This window comes from Sus scrofa, chromosome 5, assembly GCF_054392235.1.
Source record: "Sus scrofa isolate SSC_HxYL_T2T_F1_AM1 chromosome 5, Sscrofa_HxYL_maternal_Yorkshire_Landrace_v2.0, whole genome shotgun sequence".
NCBI classification, from domain to species: domain Eukaryota; kingdom Metazoa; phylum Chordata; class Mammalia; order Artiodactyla; family Suidae; genus Sus; species Sus scrofa.
In genome coordinates this window covers 4,064,288-4,081,191 of record NC_139387.1, presented here as the reverse complement: position 1 = coordinate 4,081,191, position 16,904 = coordinate 4,064,288, and the positions used below count along the sequence as shown (strand labels likewise).

Below are 16,904 nucleotides of genomic sequence, written 5' to 3'. Positions count from 1 at the left end.
CCAGCAGCTACAGCTCCTATTAGACCCCTAGCCTGGGAATCTGCATATGCCACAGGAGCGGCCCTAGAAAAGCCAACAGCCAAAAAGCCAAAAAAAAAAAAAGAACAGCCCAGAGTGGAACCCTAAGGTAGCGAGTAGAGTCAGGCCTGTCAGACAAGATTTGTATCATAAATAATGTCTCCTAAATGTAATCTGCTGAGATAGAGACTTCATTTCATACATATGTTTGTGGTTTTTTTGTGTGTGTATGTATATATATACACATATTCAATATATATTTATATATGTGCATAGAAAAGTATTTGATATATATATAAAAAAAAAAGATACAGAGCTGGAGGAGTTCCCGTCATGGTGCAGTGGTTAATGAATCCGACTAGGAACCATGAGGTTGCAGTTTCGATCCCTGGCCTTGCTCAGTGGGTTAAGGATCCGGCGTTGCCATGGCCATGAGCTGGGGTGTAGGTCACAGATGTGGTTCGTTCGGATCAGGCATTGCTGTGGCTGTGGTATAGGCCGGCAGCTGCAGCTCGGATTCAACCCCTGGCCTGGGAACCTCCAAATACCGTGGCTGCGGCCCTCGAAAGCCAAAAACAAAACCAGAAACAAATAAACAAACAAACTGGGATGTTTCTTGTATTCCTGAGTTATAAGAGTTCTTAGTACACTCTAGATTGGGTCCTTGGTCATATATGTGTTTTATACATTTCTCCCAAGCTGTGCCTTTTTTTTTTTTTTTTTTTTTTTTTTGGCTTTTTAGGGCCACACCCATGGCTTATGAAGGTTCCCCGGCTAGGGGTCGAATCCCAGCTGTAGGTGCCAGAAAACGCCACAGCCAGAGCAGCGCCGGATCCCGAGCCGCATCTTCGACCTACACCACAACTCACGGCAGCGCTGGTTCCTTAACCCACTGAGCGAGGCCAGGGATGGAGCCCTTGTCCTCAGGGGTGCTAGTTGGATTTGTTTCCGCTGCGCCACGACGGGCACTGCCCAGGCTGTGTCTTGCCCTTTCATCCTCATTCTGGTGTCAGTCCTGACCAGCTTCCCTTTTCTTTACAGCCTCCCGCCGCCCTGATGGCCCTGACCAAGGTGTTTGTCGCCGGCTTCCCTCTGCGCCATCAATTCCTTGAGAGCGGGGCGGAGCTTTCCTGCTGCATCCTCAGCTCCTGGCGCCAAGGGTGTTCCTGCTGGTTCCGGTCTAGATGGGTGAGGGGAGACCTCAGAGCAGCCTGTTGCAACCTTCCAGGTCAGTTCCTCTAAGGCCTCCGTGTCTGTTTTCCCACCTGATAAGGGGACTAATAATAATACCTCCTGCAAGGGTGACTGAGCATGAAGGGAGATGCAGATGGAGAGTTTAGCACATGGCCCTCGGTGGGGACGCTACAAACAGCAGTGTGTGTCCACACACACAAAAGCACGTCCGCTCCAGACACACTGATGTCCCACCGGGCAGCCCCCGTTGTGTGTCCACGGCAGCATCAGAAATGAGTTGCATTTGCCCGGGGGCTCGAGATGCCAAAAGCCTTGTGGTTTCAGACACACACACATATTCCCTCCAAAATATGGGTGGTGCCCCAATTCCTGGAAACCCCGCCCCTTCTCCAAGAGAGTTACATGAAAGGACATTCCTATTTTGGGAGTTCCCCCATGTGCCGAAATGGGATGGGCAGCGGCTTGGCGCCAGTTTGATCCTGTGTCAGGCGCGGTGGGTGAGGGATCCAGCATTGTTGCAGCGGTAGCTTTGTTCTCCTGACCGTGGCTGGGACCTGCCCTCTGGCCTGGGAGAGGCCAGAAAAGAAAATAAAAATTCCTCTATTATGGCAAGGCAAGAAAAACTGAAACAGAAAAATTCTTCTCTGCCCTTTGGTCTCCTCTCCCTCACTGGGCATGGAGTATCTGCATTCAGCAGGGGCCAAACCTCCCCCAGGGGCAGGCACACCTGCTCAACAACCCTAAACAGCAACACTGTCCCAGCATCAACAGGACACCTCCTTAAAGATAACATTCACTCTTGATCTTGTAAGAAGTCTCCTGACCCACCAAGGATGATACTCAGATCTGGATTGTGTCTACTGTTAATATGTCATTTGATGTACAGCCGTCCCCTCTGTCTCAAACAACAAGCGGTGTCTTGACTTCCAACTGATGGAACAATTCTTAAGAGCTTTCTGAGATGCTCTTCCTAGGTTATAATCCTCAAATTTGGCTCAAATAAAAAAAATTTTTTTTCATCTTTTTTTTTTTTTTTTTTAAGGGCTGCACTAGCAGCATATGGAGGTTCCCAGACGAGGGGCTGGATGAGAGCTGCCTACACCACAGCCACAGCAATGCCAGGCCCCTAACCCACTGAGCGAGGCTAGGGATCAAACCCACATCCTCATGGATACTATTTGTCTTCGGATTTGTTTCTGCTGCACCACAATGGGAATGCCTTGGCTGAAATAAAATTTTCCAATTCTTCCTCAAATCAACTGATTGATTTTTGGGTCTACAGTTAGAATATTCCTCCCAGTCGTTAGGGCATGAAATTACCCAGCCCATAAAAACTCACCACCCCACATTTCAGAGCCACCTCTTGCCTTCTGAGATGACCCACACTCTGTCAGCGTCCATGACCGGAAGTCCCTCTTTCGTTCTTTCTTTCTGCACCCACAGCATATGAATATGTTCCTGGCCCAGGGATTGAAACCGAGCTGCAGCTGTGGCAACGCCAGATCCTTTAACCCATTGCACTGGTCCGGGGATCAAACTCATGCCTCCACAGTGACCGGAGCCACTGCAGTTGGATTCTTAACCCACTGTGCCACAGCAGGAACCCCAGGAATGGCTTTCTTTCTTTTCTTTTCTCCATTTTTTTGGCCGCTCCCGTGGCATATGGAGGTTTCCAGGCTAGGGGTCTAATTGGAGCTGTAGCCACCAGCCTACACCAGAGCCACAGCAATGTGGGATCCGAGCCGCGTCTGCAACCTACACCATAGCTCACGGCAACGCCGGATCCTTAACCACTGAGCAAGGCCAGGGGTCGAACCCGCAACCTCATGGTTCCTAGTCGGATTCATTCACCACTGTGCCACAACGGGAACTCCAAGGAATGGCTTTCTTGACCTAAGAGAAGCCATCTGGGGATCTGAGCCATTTGGGGATCTGAGCCTGGCCACACTGCTTGCCCTTGAACAGGTCTCCGTAATCAATGATCTTAAGAGAAGTGAGGGAATGCGGGAACAAAGGAATAGCAGTCAAGAAATGATAGGAGTTCCCGTTGTGGCGCAGTGGAAACAAATCCAACAGGGAAGCAGGAGGTTTCGGTTTCAATCCCTGGCCCTGCTCAGTGGGTTAAGGATCCAGCATTGCCGTGAGCTGTGGCGTAGGTCGCAAACGCGGCTCGGATCCCGTGCTGCTGTGGCTGTGTTGTAGGCTGGCAACTGTAGCTGATTCAGCCCCTAGCCTGGGAACCTCCATATGCCTCAGGTGCAGCCCTAAAACAAACAAAAAAAGAGAAAGCGATAAAACGGAGTCCTAGTTCCTCCTCAAGGAGGTTCATCCCAATCGGATAGAGTCTGAGATGTGCAGGAACTAAGGCCCCCACCCAGGTGGGAATGAAGTTGGCCCTCCTGACTTCAATCAACCAAGTCTGGCCTCTGTCAACCTTCGACCCAATTCTATGCAGAACTCTTTTCTGCTCAAGCCCCTTCAGAAATATGAACATGCCCTTAGCATAAAACTTCTCAGGGAGAGAGTTCCCATTGTGGCTCAGCAGGTTAAGAACCTGACATAGTGTCTGTGAGGATGCAGGTTTGATTCTTGGCTTCTCTCAGTGGGTTAAGGATCCGGCTTTGCCACAAGCTGTGGCATAGGTTGCAGCTGTGGCTCGGATCCGGTGTAACTGTGGCTGTGGTATAGACTTCAGCTGCAGTTCCGATTTAGCGCCTAGGTTGAACCCTGGGAACTTCCATAGGCAGCAGATGTGGCTGTAAAAAGAAACACAAAAAACTTCTAGGGAAAGCTCCCTGGTGTTCTCCTTACTTGCTGCAAGTCATGAATCCCCACCCCACCCCCACCCCCACCCCCACTGTTTGGCTTGGTTGTGTCTCCTGGCTCCACGTTGACCAACAGCCGAACTCAGTTTCCAGGTAGCAGTGGTGCCCAGCTCTCAGCACGTGTGTCAGGAACTGCACTGCCCTGCGTTCCCATCCTGTGTGCAGGGAATGGGGAGCTATATGCAGTGATGGTTAAATGTGACTCAGCTCCTCCATCTGGAATGATAAAGATGGCGACTTCCTCATTGCTGCCAGGACTAAAAGAAGGAACACAGGTTAAGTGCTCAGGTAAGTGCCTGGCACTACCCAGGAAGCCCGCTTCTGCTCCTCCTTCACTCCTGCGTCCCTGGCCCTCACGGGTGTGCTGTGCTCTGGGGCCCCCCAAAATCTCAGGCTACAGAAACTCACAAGCACAACTTTCTTCCCGAATGGGAGGCTCCCAGTGGGCTGGGGCTGGGGTGGGGTGTGTTAGCCAACTTTAAATCCAGCCAGGAAAAAAAGGGCGAAGGAGAGAGGAAATAATCATTAACTCCGCCCGGTCGGATAGGGCAGGGAGGGTGGATTCCGGAAGGTTAGGAAGGCTGGCAGGAGGAAGTCGCTTTTGATCCCGGTTAAGTCTTGTTTGGGGAAGGGAAAGGCTTCCAGACAATGTCAGGAGGGGCCCTAAAACAGCTGCGTGCCTCTGTGCCAAGCCCATCTATGCTCGAGCTCATTTGGTCCCATCAACCGCCCCACTAGCATCACTCCGTTTTATAGACTCGTAAACTTGGGACCCAGGCGGGGCGTGAGGTCACAGGACTCAAGGCATCAGAGCCCAACTGGTCCCATTCTCAGCCTCCGGGCAAGAGTATTTATTGATGAGAGAAGAGCACGGGGTGGACAATCACTCATTCACCCTTGGGCACGGATTATGTGCCTAGACCCATTCTAGTGTCTGGGTACCCAGGGATGGACACGGCAGAGGAGGTCCTGTCCCTCATGGGGATGCCTGGGGAGAGACACTGTACCTAATTTCAGAATGGTAGGAACTGTCAAAGAAAAGAACTGGGGACCGGGGGAGGGGACTGACGATTTCAGGTCGTCGGGGGTCTTGGGCAAGCAAGGCATGTTTGGGGACCCGAGATCCGCCTGGGTTTGGACCCAACTCGGGTTGGAGGATTGAAGCGGTATATGAGCGTGTTCAGGACGTGGCTGCAGAGGGGCGCATCCGATCGCACTGAAAGCTCGCCATGTCCCTGCAAAGTGCGCCCGCATCCATTTTGCAGATGAAGAAACTGAGGACACAGAGCCAGCGCGTGAGCTGGTGGAGTGCGGAGGAGGGTTCCGAAGCGCGAGCGTTCTCCCCTCACTCGCTCGCGCCTGCGCCAGCGGCGGGGCGGGGCCTCCGCGGGAGGGCGGGGCCCGCGGCTCGGGCTGGGGGCGGGGCCTCCGTGGGGCCGTTGGCTTCGGGGCGGAACCTTCGTAAGGCGGGGACGGGCGTGCGGGGGAAGGCTTTTCGGCGGCGCCCGGGCCGGCCTCCGTGGGAGTCGCGGCTGAGGGCTGCGTGGCGTCCGCTCCGGCTCTGGTACCGGCACCGGCTCCGGCTCCGGCTCGGGCTCGGGCCCCCGCGCCGGCTGCGCGCGCAGTCCCCCTCCCCGCAGACCGCCTCCCGCGCGGCCGCCCGGAGACCCCGGAGACTTGGACCGCTGAGCCGGAGGCGGCGGCGGGGGCGCGAGCTCCGACCAGCGTGTCGGCGGCGCCGCAGGTGAGCGGGCCGCTTGGGGAGGCCGGGGCTGCCGGACCAAGAGCCCTTCAAGACCCCGAGAGCCTCCGGATGGGTCCCGGCCGCTCTCGGGATCCACAGCCATCTCGAGGACCCCGACAAACTTCGGCTCCCGAGACCGCCCCCGCTTCCCTTGGGAACCTCCGCCCCCGAGACCCTGTCGGAGCCCCCGACCATCTCTGGTCCCTACATTTTCAGGACTCTCGAGCCCGGAAACCCTTCAGGATTTCCCCCAGTCTCCGAGACCCTCCCGCCGCTTCAGGGTCCAGAGATCCCTTAGGATCCGCAGTTCCAGCCCCCCCGCCAGGGTTCCCCCCGGGCCCCGCCCCAGGCCTCAGAGCTCCCCCCGACCCTCCGTGCCATCGCTCCCCAGGCCGCGGTCCCCACTCCCTGCGTCCCACCCGCCCTGAGGTTCAGCCCCCGCCTGCCTCCCTCTGCCCTCTGGTCTCGGCTGGGGCTGGGTTTCCCAAACCTGAGGTCTGTGCATCCGTCGGCGTCTGCTAAGGTATCCCCCCAGGGTTTGTGAATTCTTGATGATAAAATATAAAAGTAGAGGCATCTAATGGGTCCCCTGATGACCCTTTGAAACCAGGCAGGGGGTGTGAGCTCAGCGGGGGCAGTTTGCAGATGTGTCTTCTGTGGCATTGAGGGCAACGCAGGACAGTGTTTAACTTTTAATGCTCTTTGATGAGACTCGTGCGGCCCCACAGAAGAGCCTAGAGAACAGATCCGATGTGATGCAGGAAGGCAGAGCTAAGCGGTGAGGGATTTGGGGCAGAGCAGGATGCTTTGGGGTTGTCTCCTCCTCTTAATTGTTTCATTCGTGGAGCTGATTTTGTTTTTTTTTTTTTAATGGCTGTGATGTGAGAGAATTGGAGGAAGGTGGACCATGGCAGAGGTGGAGGTGACCCAGGCCAGGCGGTGGCTGTGAAGACCCTCAAGCAGGGCTAAGCTTCGTAAAGTCCAGACCCAAAGGCTGGTGTTCCGGCTCCTTCCTGCCTCAGGCTACAGTTTTCTGCCTGGGGTCGATGTTGGGGACTTAGTACTCCTTTTCAGTGAGGTTCTGTCCTTTGGCCCATAGGGTTTCATCACGGTGACTGTGTCGGAGGGAGCCCAGCCGCCATGCAGGAGGCACATGTGGCACAGTGGGCAGGAAAGAGGGGCTGGGTCTCAGAAGTGGAACCAGATCATAAGAGTGTTTGGAGGCTGGGCCTGGGGTTCCTGAAGGACCCAGAAAGCCCTGGAAAGAGACGAGTTCAGATATGTCCCGGCAGAACCATCACCCTGGAGACCCAGGGAGGCCGTCAGCCATCCAAAGTTGTGGGGACCTTGAGGCAGGCAGAGGGCGTGGCTTAGAGAGCGATTTAGGAAGAGAAAGCCGCAGCACTTGGGTGTGTTGAGGTCTGGACCTGGTGAGGGAGAGGGAGGCGCTGGCCTGACCCTGTGCAGGGATGACGAAAACGTCTCCTGTGTCTCTGCTCCCCAGACACTGCACAATGTGACTGTCAGGCACTTAAATGTGACCGAGGAACTGAATGTTAAATTTTATTTAGTTTTAATTGACTACATCTGGGAAGGAGACCCACCACATATGTAGCGTGTTGTAGGCTTTGCTATTTTATTTTTTCTAAACTTTTCTGAAATATTTATTTATTCCGGCCACGCCCACGGGTGCGGGGAAGTTCCAGGGCCAGGGATCAAACCCCCGCCACAGCAGTGACAACACCGGATCTTTAACCACTGGACTGCAGGGAACCCCTGGAGTTCCTGGGGCCATGGGACATAGGTTTGATCCCTGGCTCAGCGCAGTGGGTTAAGGATCTGGTGTTGCTGCAGCTGTGGTGTAGGTGGCAACTACAGCTCGGATCTGATCCCTGGCCAGGGATCCTGGGAACTCCATATGCCTCAGGGCAGCCCCCCCCCCCATTATTGCTTTTAATGTTTTCAAAACTCTGAGGTGTAAGATACTCCTTTTTTTTTTTTTAGCAGATAAAGGAAATACTGCTCAGAGGGACTGAGTAACTTACCCCCTTATTAAGTGGTTTGACTCATACCCGGTTTTAACTTCTAGGCCTGGCCTCTTTCCCCTGGATCCAAGGAGCCTGAAGGTCCTTTTCCAGGAGAAAGAAGTCCTCCCCAGTGGTGGCTTTGTTGCCCTGCTGAGCCCTCCTTATCTGTTCTCTGCTAAAGTTAACCCGACAGTTGTGTGATGAGCCCTAACAGAAAACTCTGAGCTGGTTGTTTTGCCTGAGGCTTCTCGCTGCTGCTCCTGTATCTTCCTGATGGCCATTTCTCTTCGCATATCTGGAACCTGCAGATCAGCCAAACTGTATTTGTAAAGTATTGGTGGTAGGAAGATGCAGAAATGAATGCCCTCCATGAAGTTTGGGGGGCACAGTGAACCAGGTGGTGCCTGGGGAAGTGGCAAGATTATGGGACGTGAGCACAGAATGAGTTGATAGCTTACCCCCACTCCCTGGGGGCCTTGACCAAGTCAAAGCCTCTTAGTCTCAGTTGTCACTTCGATAAATAGGGTATTTGGCATCACATAGCCTTTAAGTTCCTCCAGCTCCAGGATTCTGTAACTTCAGGTTTCGTTGGAGGTTTACGTTCCAGAATGTTTCTTATCCCTCTTGGGATAGATAAAAACTGGTGGTTCCGCCTGCCACTGGTCTCTGTATTGGTGCATTTTTACCATTATTGGCTTGTTAAGTAACATGTCTGTTTGATTCATGCAGCGTGTCTCCTCTGATGGACAAACTGTTACCCTGCACACTTGAGCTGCTGGCAGTGTTCCTGGTAAAATGTCAAGAGTATTTGGCATTCTGAGTTGCGCTAATGTTAGAAAATGTGCAAAACCTCATTTGCCAGGGCAGTTGGCCACTTAAGAGAGTTTACTGTCAGCCTGGGCCAGGTGAGAGGCGATAACAGGAGCCCCTGCACTGGGTGAGTGAGAGACCTCGGGAGAGCGTTTCCCTTGAATCGCATAGAGGCGTAGAATGTGAGTAATTAGTGTTGCTTTTTGAAGTAAAGTGTGACCTTTACATTTTTATTAGTGGTGGGTTTTGTCATTCTTTTGGTTTAAATATATGTACCCATGTGCTGTCTGGAGGAACTGGTTTCAAGAAGCAAATGAACCCTTTTTTTTGCTCTTTTTAGGCCCGCACCTGCCGCATATGAAGCTCCCAGACAGGGCTTGAATCTGAGCTGTAGCTGGCCAGCTGTAGCCTGGCCTGGCTCAGGGGGTTAAGGATTCTGGGTTGCCGTGTTGCTGTGAACTGCTGTGTCGGTCGCAGATGTGGTTTGGATCCCTGGTTGCTGTGGCTGTGGTGTAGGCCCACAGCTGCAGCTCCGATTCGACTCTTAGCCTGGGAACTTCCATATGCCTCCGGTGTGACCCTAAGAAGCAAAAAAAAAAAAAAAAACAAAAAAAACAAAAAACCCAAAAAATCCTTCACAACAGTCCCGTCGGTGACGTGGCTCATGGCGTTCCCATTTGACGGATTTGGACACGAGGTTCGGTAAGGTCTCAGGGCTGGGCATATGGTGTTTTCCCCACAGCCCCAGCGCTGCTTCAGGTGTTGTAGTTTCTGGGCAGGCCTCTTCTCTGCAGTTTAGGAAGCCCGTTTTCAGCTCAAAGGAACTTCGTTATGTTAACCAGCCTCACCAGAAATACCTCCAGCAGCCACGTCCCAGGTGATTGATGAGTGATTAGAAGTCTGTCAGGTGTACTTGAAAACTTACTCTTGGAGTTCCTGTCGTGGCTCAGCGGAAACGAGTCTGACTAGTAGCCATGAAGACGCAGGTTCAATCCCTGGCCTCGCTGAGTGGGTTAAGGGTCTGGCGTTGCTGTGAGACATGGTGTAGGTTGCAGATGTGCCTTGGATCTGGCGTGGTGTAGGCCAGTGGCCACAGCTCCAATTCGACCCCTAGCCTGGGAACCTCCATATGTGGTGGTGTGGCCTGAAAAAGAAAAAAAGGAAAGAAACTTACTCTTGATGCCAAACGTTTTCGGCTTCTATGGCTCCCTCCCAGGTCAAAAAACTGGAAGCCAGATTGCCATGAAAAAGGCAGTTTATGGGAATGGAGTTAAAGGGCAGGGTGCCGTTAAGGACCTGGTGAGTCGGTATCAGCCAGCTCTGAGCCTGACTAGCCTCGGGGTGCCTGGAATATGCTCCTGGGGCAGGGAAGAGCTTGCTTTATAGCCAGAGGCTCCCGCCCCTCCCTAGGTGTAGTCAGAGTGCAAGGTTTGGGACATTCCAGCCCTTGGCAACCACGGTGGTGACATGGATTACACTTCATCCTAGTTTTTCCAGGTCTCCCTGAGCAGCAGATTTGTAAATGGCTTCTTAGTGTGGGTAACTTTGTAACAGCATCGGAGGGGTGGTGTTGAGGTGAGAGCCTGCAGGCCTTTACACGAATCAGGTTTTATAGTGACCTGAGTTTTGGCTCAAACCCTGGGGGCCTCTTATTCCATCACTCGAGATCGGCTACAGGTGAGTTAACAGCCAGCATGTAGAAATGTTGGTAAATATTTGCGCTGTCCCCTCCCCTTGTTGAAAGAGGCATATTGAGCGTGTGTCTGCCATACTCCCCATTCCTCCTGGGAACTCTCAGCTCCGTGCTCTTTTAGTCCACTCAACACCCTTAGGATAATTTACTTATAGCAAGAAACTTAAAAGTCTTCCTGGATATTTTTGAGGATCCTATTAAAACTTCTTTTTTTTGGTCTTTTTAGGGCCACACCCACAGCATATGGATGTTCCGAGGCTAGGGTTGAATCGGAGCTGCAGCTGTCGGCCTACACCACAGCCACAGCAACACGGGATCCGAGCTGCATCTGAGATCTACACCACAGCCACCGCAATCCCGGATCCTTAACCCACTGAGCGAGGCCAGGGATCAAACCCGAGTCCTCGTGGATACTAGTTGGGTTCATTTCCTCTGAGCCACTACGCAAACTCCAGACTTGAAACTTCTAATTCATGGTTGTACTTGTTAAGTGAAGGTGTAATTTGCCATAGAAAGAGATTAGTTTTAAATGTTTTATTATGTTACTTGTAATAAATTACTATTCTAGACATTTTCTCCTTGCCCCCCCCCCCCCCCCCCCCCCCCCCGCCCCGGCGATATTCTCCTTTCCCATCCCTCTGCTCTTTCTGGCGGAGTGGAAAACGGTATCCGTGCTTCAGAGAATGGCCAGTTCTGTAGATCAGCACCTGGGCCTGGTTCAGCAGGACTCAGGCTGGCCTCGCTGGGCTCGCTTATGACCTTGTGGTCCCCTGGCTGCTTGACTGGCACTGAGTGATCCCAGGTGGCCTTACTTGCATGTTGAGTGGTTGGTGCTTCATTGTCATCTGGTGTGTTTTCCACTGGTGGCCGTCCAGGAGGCCAGACTGGGCTTTACATGGCTGAGTTCCAAGAGGACAGGCTCCAGTGGCAACCTGCTTAACAAAGGCTTGCCTGCTTGTTTGCCGGCATCCCATTGGCCAAAGAAGTCACATGACCAGGCCCAGCCGCAACGAGGGAGGGGACTGACTGTGCCAGGGCCAGGGTACCAGGAGGTGTGGTGGCGGGGAGAAGTCTTTAACAACATGGCACAGTGGAGTTAGAGTTAGGGAGCTGGGGAGGGCCTTTGTTTTGCTAGCTGTAAATAACAGGTTACCTGTTCGTAGTTTGTTCTGCTTTCTCTAGACTCAGTTTGATGAACATTTAATTTAGTGCTGGATGCTAAGGATTCAAAGAAGGCAGTCTTTGGCTATCTGAAATTCGTTCATAAGATACTCATGATCTCAGATTTTAAGCAGAAAACACCCTATTCAGACCCTTATTCGTGGCTTTAGATAAAAAGGGCAGGAACTGCTTGTCCAAATCTGTGTCGGGGCCTGATTTCGCTTTCTGAAAATGCTGATAGGTCCTTGAAAAAAAATTGGGTTGCTATGATGACTTGGCTTTGGGCCTGCAAACTGTGGTGACGACATGATCACCAAGGAAACCAAAAGATGCAGCTCCTGAAGGCCTCTGAAGGCGTTTGTTACTGTTGTCGGGAGTCCGATTGGGTCATTAGGAGAGTGGTGTTGGGGATGGGAGGGGAACGCCAGAGTCTGCCATCCCACAGAAACTTCCAGGGTCCGGTACGAGGTGCTTTTGAACTCTCCTGCTTGGCCCTTCGTTTAAAAACAAGGAGAGGTTTGGGGGTGCTTTCTAAGTCATTGTGAGATCTGGCTCTGATAATTACGCTGCTGAAAGAACAGGAAATGAGGCAATGTCTTTAACCGGGTAGTGTTATAATGAACTCCAAGTGTCTAAATATGGGCAGCGCTGCAGTTCATCCCTGCAGAGTTCTTGTGCTGAGATGTCATGTAATCGGGTACTTCCTGTGTTGGCGCCTTGGACCCTTAAAGGGACACGTCAGCATTTCAGGCTAGAGGCCCATCTGCCTGTGACGTTTGGAGCCTGTGGGATTCTGTTGGAAGTGCCTCGGAGAGCCAGCTCCAGACCTTCATCTGTCAGGCTCAGGAGGAGAAAGAGGCTGGAGCCCTTAAACCAGCAACGAGCCACACGGCAGTGCAGGCTGTCCCCTGTCATGGAAGCGTTCAGTGCTTGTAGGGGCAGCTTGTCCTTTGGAAAACTTTGAAATCACTTAATTTTGGAGTTAAGTCCAGCCCACAAAGTGTCATTTGTTCATTCTTTTTTGCAGATGTGTAAACGTATTTGGGTTTTCAGTAGGTATCTACGATTGTACACGTATGGGGCATCAAAAGCAGTTGAACAGCAATGGAAAGAACTGGGGCCCCTTTTTTTAAGTTCCTCATTATGGTGACAGCATGATTTCTTACGTCGTGGTTGATCAGTGGCTGCTTAAAAAATATTCTAAAATGTTGTGTAGAGCAGGATGAGGTCAAAGACTCCTATTTTAGGAGTTCCCGTCCTGGCGCAGCAGAAACGAATCCAACTAGGAATCATGAGGTTGTGGGTTCGATCCCTGACCTCGATCAGTGGGTTAAGGATCCAGCGTTGCCATGAGCTGTGGTGTAGGTCACAGATGCGGCTCGGATCTGGTGTTGCTGTGGCTGTGGTGTAGGCCGGCAGCTGTAGCTCTGATTCGACCCCTAGCCTGGGAACCTTCCTATGCTGTGGGTGTGGGCCTGAAAAAAAAAAAAAAAAAAAGGCTTCTATTTGAAAGTGATGTGGATTATTTTGGGGGCAATTTCAGGCTTACTTGGTTGGGCCCTGTGCATTGTCCTCCTTCGATGGGTCATTTGTGTTCCTGTCAAGTGGAAGCGGTTCTGGAGCAGAGTCATAAAGGGGGGGGTGACAGCACCACCTCTGTCTGCCGTGCCGCTTTCTCTTCCTTTTCCGTCCTGTGTGCCGCTTTGGAGAATCTGAGCCTGAGACCTGGCCTGGCCTGCTAAGTCCCAGAATTGGGGACGGGGGCTTGGGGGCCATTTCGGATGTATATTTTTGTATGTGAAGTTCTTCAGGTGTTCTGATTTACAGAAAGCTCCAGGACCTGTGATTTTAATTCCAGCCTCATCTCTCTTCTAGGAACTGACAAGAAAACCCTTGTTTGGGAAATAGAAGTTGCTTCTGACTAATTGCCTCTGAATCTCTTTAGGATTCACAGATGGATTCGGTGGAAAAGACAGCACACAGAAGTGAACACAAGTCAAGGTAAAGGAAGTTGCTGCACCTTCAAACAGGTCTGTGGCCTCCCTCACAAGGCTCCTTACAGGAGTTCCCCATGGTGCAGTGGGCTAAGGATTCGGCATTGTCACTGCAGTGGCTCAGGTTGCTGCTGTGGCACAGGTTCAGTCCCTGGCCTGGGGACTTCCACCTGCTGCAGGTGTGGCCAGAAAACCCAGGCCTCTTTCGATGTTATTTAGGGCCTACAAGGGTGAAGGTCAAAGGCAGGAGAGCATTTCACTGGCCGGTAACTACCCTTTGCCTCAACACCTGAGGTGTTCCAGGAGGCGGTTCTCTTCCTGCCTGAGGAAGTGACTGTCACCTGGTCTCCACACCAACCAGCAAGTGATCAGAGGGTCTGGCCCAAGACTGGGGGCCACGCTTCACAGAAGGAAATCCGACCATAAATGCGCAGGTCCAGTGACCCAGGAGGAGTCCTTGCTGGGCAGTGGGCTGGCTTGATACACAGGGAGGACAAGCACTTCACCAGGAATTTTCTGTCGCTGTAATCAGGGAGCTTTTTTTTTTTTTTTTTTTTTCCTTTTTAGGGCTGCACTTGCAGCATGTGGAAGCTCCCAGGCCAGGGGTTGAATTGGAACTGTAGCCACTGGCCTATACCACAGCCACAGCAACCAACACCAGATCTGAGCCAAGTCTGCAACCTACCCCACAGCTCACGGCAGCATCGGATCCTTAACCCACTGTGTGAGGCCATGGATCGAACCCAAGTCTTCATGGATGCTATTCTGATTCGTTTTTGCTGAGCCACCATGGGAACTCCATGCTGAGCTTTTGTGTTTGCAAACATATTATCACTTAAATGTGCACTCAGCACGGTAGGGGACTCAGGTAAATAAGACGCACCCATCCCCAAGTCCCTTCTGGAAAGAGGCTAGAACATGTGAGGTTAACACACAGGCTCTGTTGCCATCAGTAGAAACTCAGGGACGTTGCCTGCATGTCCCGTCCCTGCTGGACTTGACCCGACCCTTCGCAGGCCCTTCCGGGCTGCACTTTCTGCGCGTTCCTGGACTTCATGTTGACCATCCCTCTCTCCCACCCTTGTTTTTGAGCAGAAAGTTTTTAAAAAGCCTCATCCGGAAACAGCCTCAGGAGCTGCTCCTGGTGATGGGGACGGGGGTCAGCGCGGCCGTGGCCCCGGGAATCCCGGCGCTCTGCTCGTGGAGGAGCTGCATCGAGGCCGTCATCGAGGCCGCCGAGCAGCTGGAGGTGCTGCACCCGGGGGATGTGGCCGAGTTCCGCAGGAAGGTGACGAAGGACAGGGACCTGCTGGTGGTCGCCCACGATCTGATCCGGAAGATGTCCCCGGTAAGCCTCTCGGCCCAGCCAGCGTGCGGGCGGCAGCAGGCTCTGGGCCAGGTGGTGAAGCTGGGATGGAACGTTTCGATTCCCACCAGCCCACGTTGTGTCCGCGCCTCCCGGAGGGCGCCGGCCAGCCAGAGACGGTTCAGTTCACCAGGGGATGCCAGGCGTGCTTTGGTCCCCCGACGCAGTCTGTGTTAAATGGAGCCTGGATACGTGCGCCGTCTCGGGGGGTTCACGGTGCAGCCCTGGGGGGCTCCTCGAGGGGGGGGCGGGCATCCAGGTCTGTTTCTGGTCTAGGCGGGCCGCCACATCTGCACGTGACGAGACGAGTGGCTCCTAAACATTAAAGACGGGCGAAGACACAGCTTGTTTGTCTGCAGGAGGAGGGGGCCAGCAGAGGAAGAGCAGCTGGTGATACAGGAGGCTGCTGGGCAATGCCCTGGGGTCAGCGGTCCGACAGGCCATGTGGTAGAGGCCCGAGGCGCGCTTCTTCTCATCGAGTTGTTGAGGACGGCCGGCCGTCACCTGCGCCTTGCGGGGTGGATGCTGGAGGAGTGACGAGGAGGCCTGGAGACCAGCACGCAGGGTTCAGGGTTCGGGCGCCTGCAAAGAACCCAGAGTGCGTGGCTTCCACGTGGCCGCACTTACAGTTCTTTTTCTTTTTCTTTCTTTTCTTCTTTTTTTTTGTCTTTTTACGGCTGCACCCAAGACACATGGAGGCTCCCAGGCTAGGGGTTGAATCCGAGCTGCAGCTGCCGGCCTACACCACAGCCACGGCAACACCACATCCTTAACCCACTGAGCGAGGCCAGGGATTGAACCTGTGTCCTCATGGATGCTGGTTGGGTTCTTTACTGATGAGCCACGACGGGAACTCTCTGCACTTACATTTCTGACATTGCAGTCCGGTGGGGGGCAGTCCCGGGGAGCGCGGGGGCTCCCTCGTGGTTCTGCCATCCTCACCGCAGTGTCTGCCTTGTGCTTAAGGTTCGCCACGCTGCCTCCTGCCGGAAAGGAGTGCATCCAGCTAGTGGGGGCGGGGGGCGGCAGGGGACGGGGGGCGGCGGGGGCGGGGGGCGGCCCTTAGGGCTCTGAGGCACACCTCACTTTGTTTTCATGGCCCTGGCCATAGTTTTACCCATGGCCCCCCTGGCTTGACTGGAGTCTGGGAAGTAGTTTTAGCTGGGTGGCGATGCCACGTGTGGCAGCTGGCATCACAGGGGGTGGCTGTGGCTTTTTTTTCTAAGTAAAATGCACCCCATTGGTTTACACATTTTCTAGCACTGCTTTCATGCTTCACCAGCAGAGACCGTGTGACCAAAATAGTTTGCTCTGTGGTCCTTTACAGACAAGCTGCTGAGTCCTGTTGGGGTGGGGGGTGCAGGGTCGATGGGCCGGAGTGGGGCTGCAGGACGCTGGGTGGCTCGGGGCCCCTTAATCAAGGAGAGGAGGGTTGGGAGGTTACATGTGTGTGTTTTCGGGAAGTTCCTTAAAAGAAGAGTCAGGCCGTTCAGAACCAGAACGGTGTGTCCCCGTGGGGCCGGGCAGGTGGAGCGTTGGTTTTATCCGGGCTGGGTTCGCCCGGGGAGGGCCCAGACTGGGAGAGCGTATGTGAGCAGCAACCCCAGTGGCACATGAGGGGGTCTCAGCTGCTTCAGGGGACAAGAGAGGCTGTGGGGACTGAGACGGGCCAGTGGCAGCCAGTTCTGATGGGGTGCCATCTCCCGGGAGCCGGGTGCTAAGACCCGAGCGGGTGGGGGAGAGGCTGGACCAGGGCTTCTGGTAATAACGAGGTTTAGGACGTGGCCGTAGGCGCGGATGGCAGAGGTGGGACGAGACCACTGGAGGCGAGGGGTGAGGAAGGCAGAGGCCATGACGCCGAGAGGGGCGACTGTGTGGATGGGAAACCCACCTCGAACTGTGACAGAAACACCGCCGCCGAGGGGCCTTGTTGGTGAGCGGGTGCCACCCGCACACTCATTGGTCAGGGCATCAGGGTCCCAGGGACGTGGGGAGCTGACTTTCAGTGGAGAAGGAGCATGATGGTGTGGGGAGGGTGGACTGAGGGTGACTGGGGGTCCAGAGGCCGGGGG

The 16,904-nt window shown here is 53.7% G+C and overlaps 1 protein-coding gene across 12 annotated transcripts in view; it reads left to right on the top strand.

Moving 5' to 3' along the window:
* Positions 1–1,059: 1,059 nt before the first annotated feature.
* The window catches only part of FAM118A (family with sequence similarity 118 member A), a 35,082-nt gene continuing 19,237 nt past the window's right edge, over positions 1,060–16,904 (top strand). For 4 of the 12 annotated variants that reach the window (XR_014845607.1, XR_014845606.1, XM_005663738.4 and 1 more), the window contains exons 1-3: positions 5,527–5,781; positions 13,418–13,473; positions 14,562–14,814. Coding sequence is in view for 7 of the 12 variants with exons in the window: in XM_005663738.4 (XP_005663795.1) it covers positions 13,427–13,473; positions 14,562–14,814 (300 nt within the window). In the remaining 5 variants the exon portion in view is untranslated. Of the gene's footprint in view, positions 1,247–4,130; positions 4,326–5,035; positions 5,059–5,526; positions 5,782–13,347; positions 13,474–14,561; positions 14,815–16,904 lie in introns of those variants that run through there. The other 8 variants (XR_014845605.1, XR_014845604.1, XM_085025418.1 and 5 more) reach the window with 6 other exon arrangements.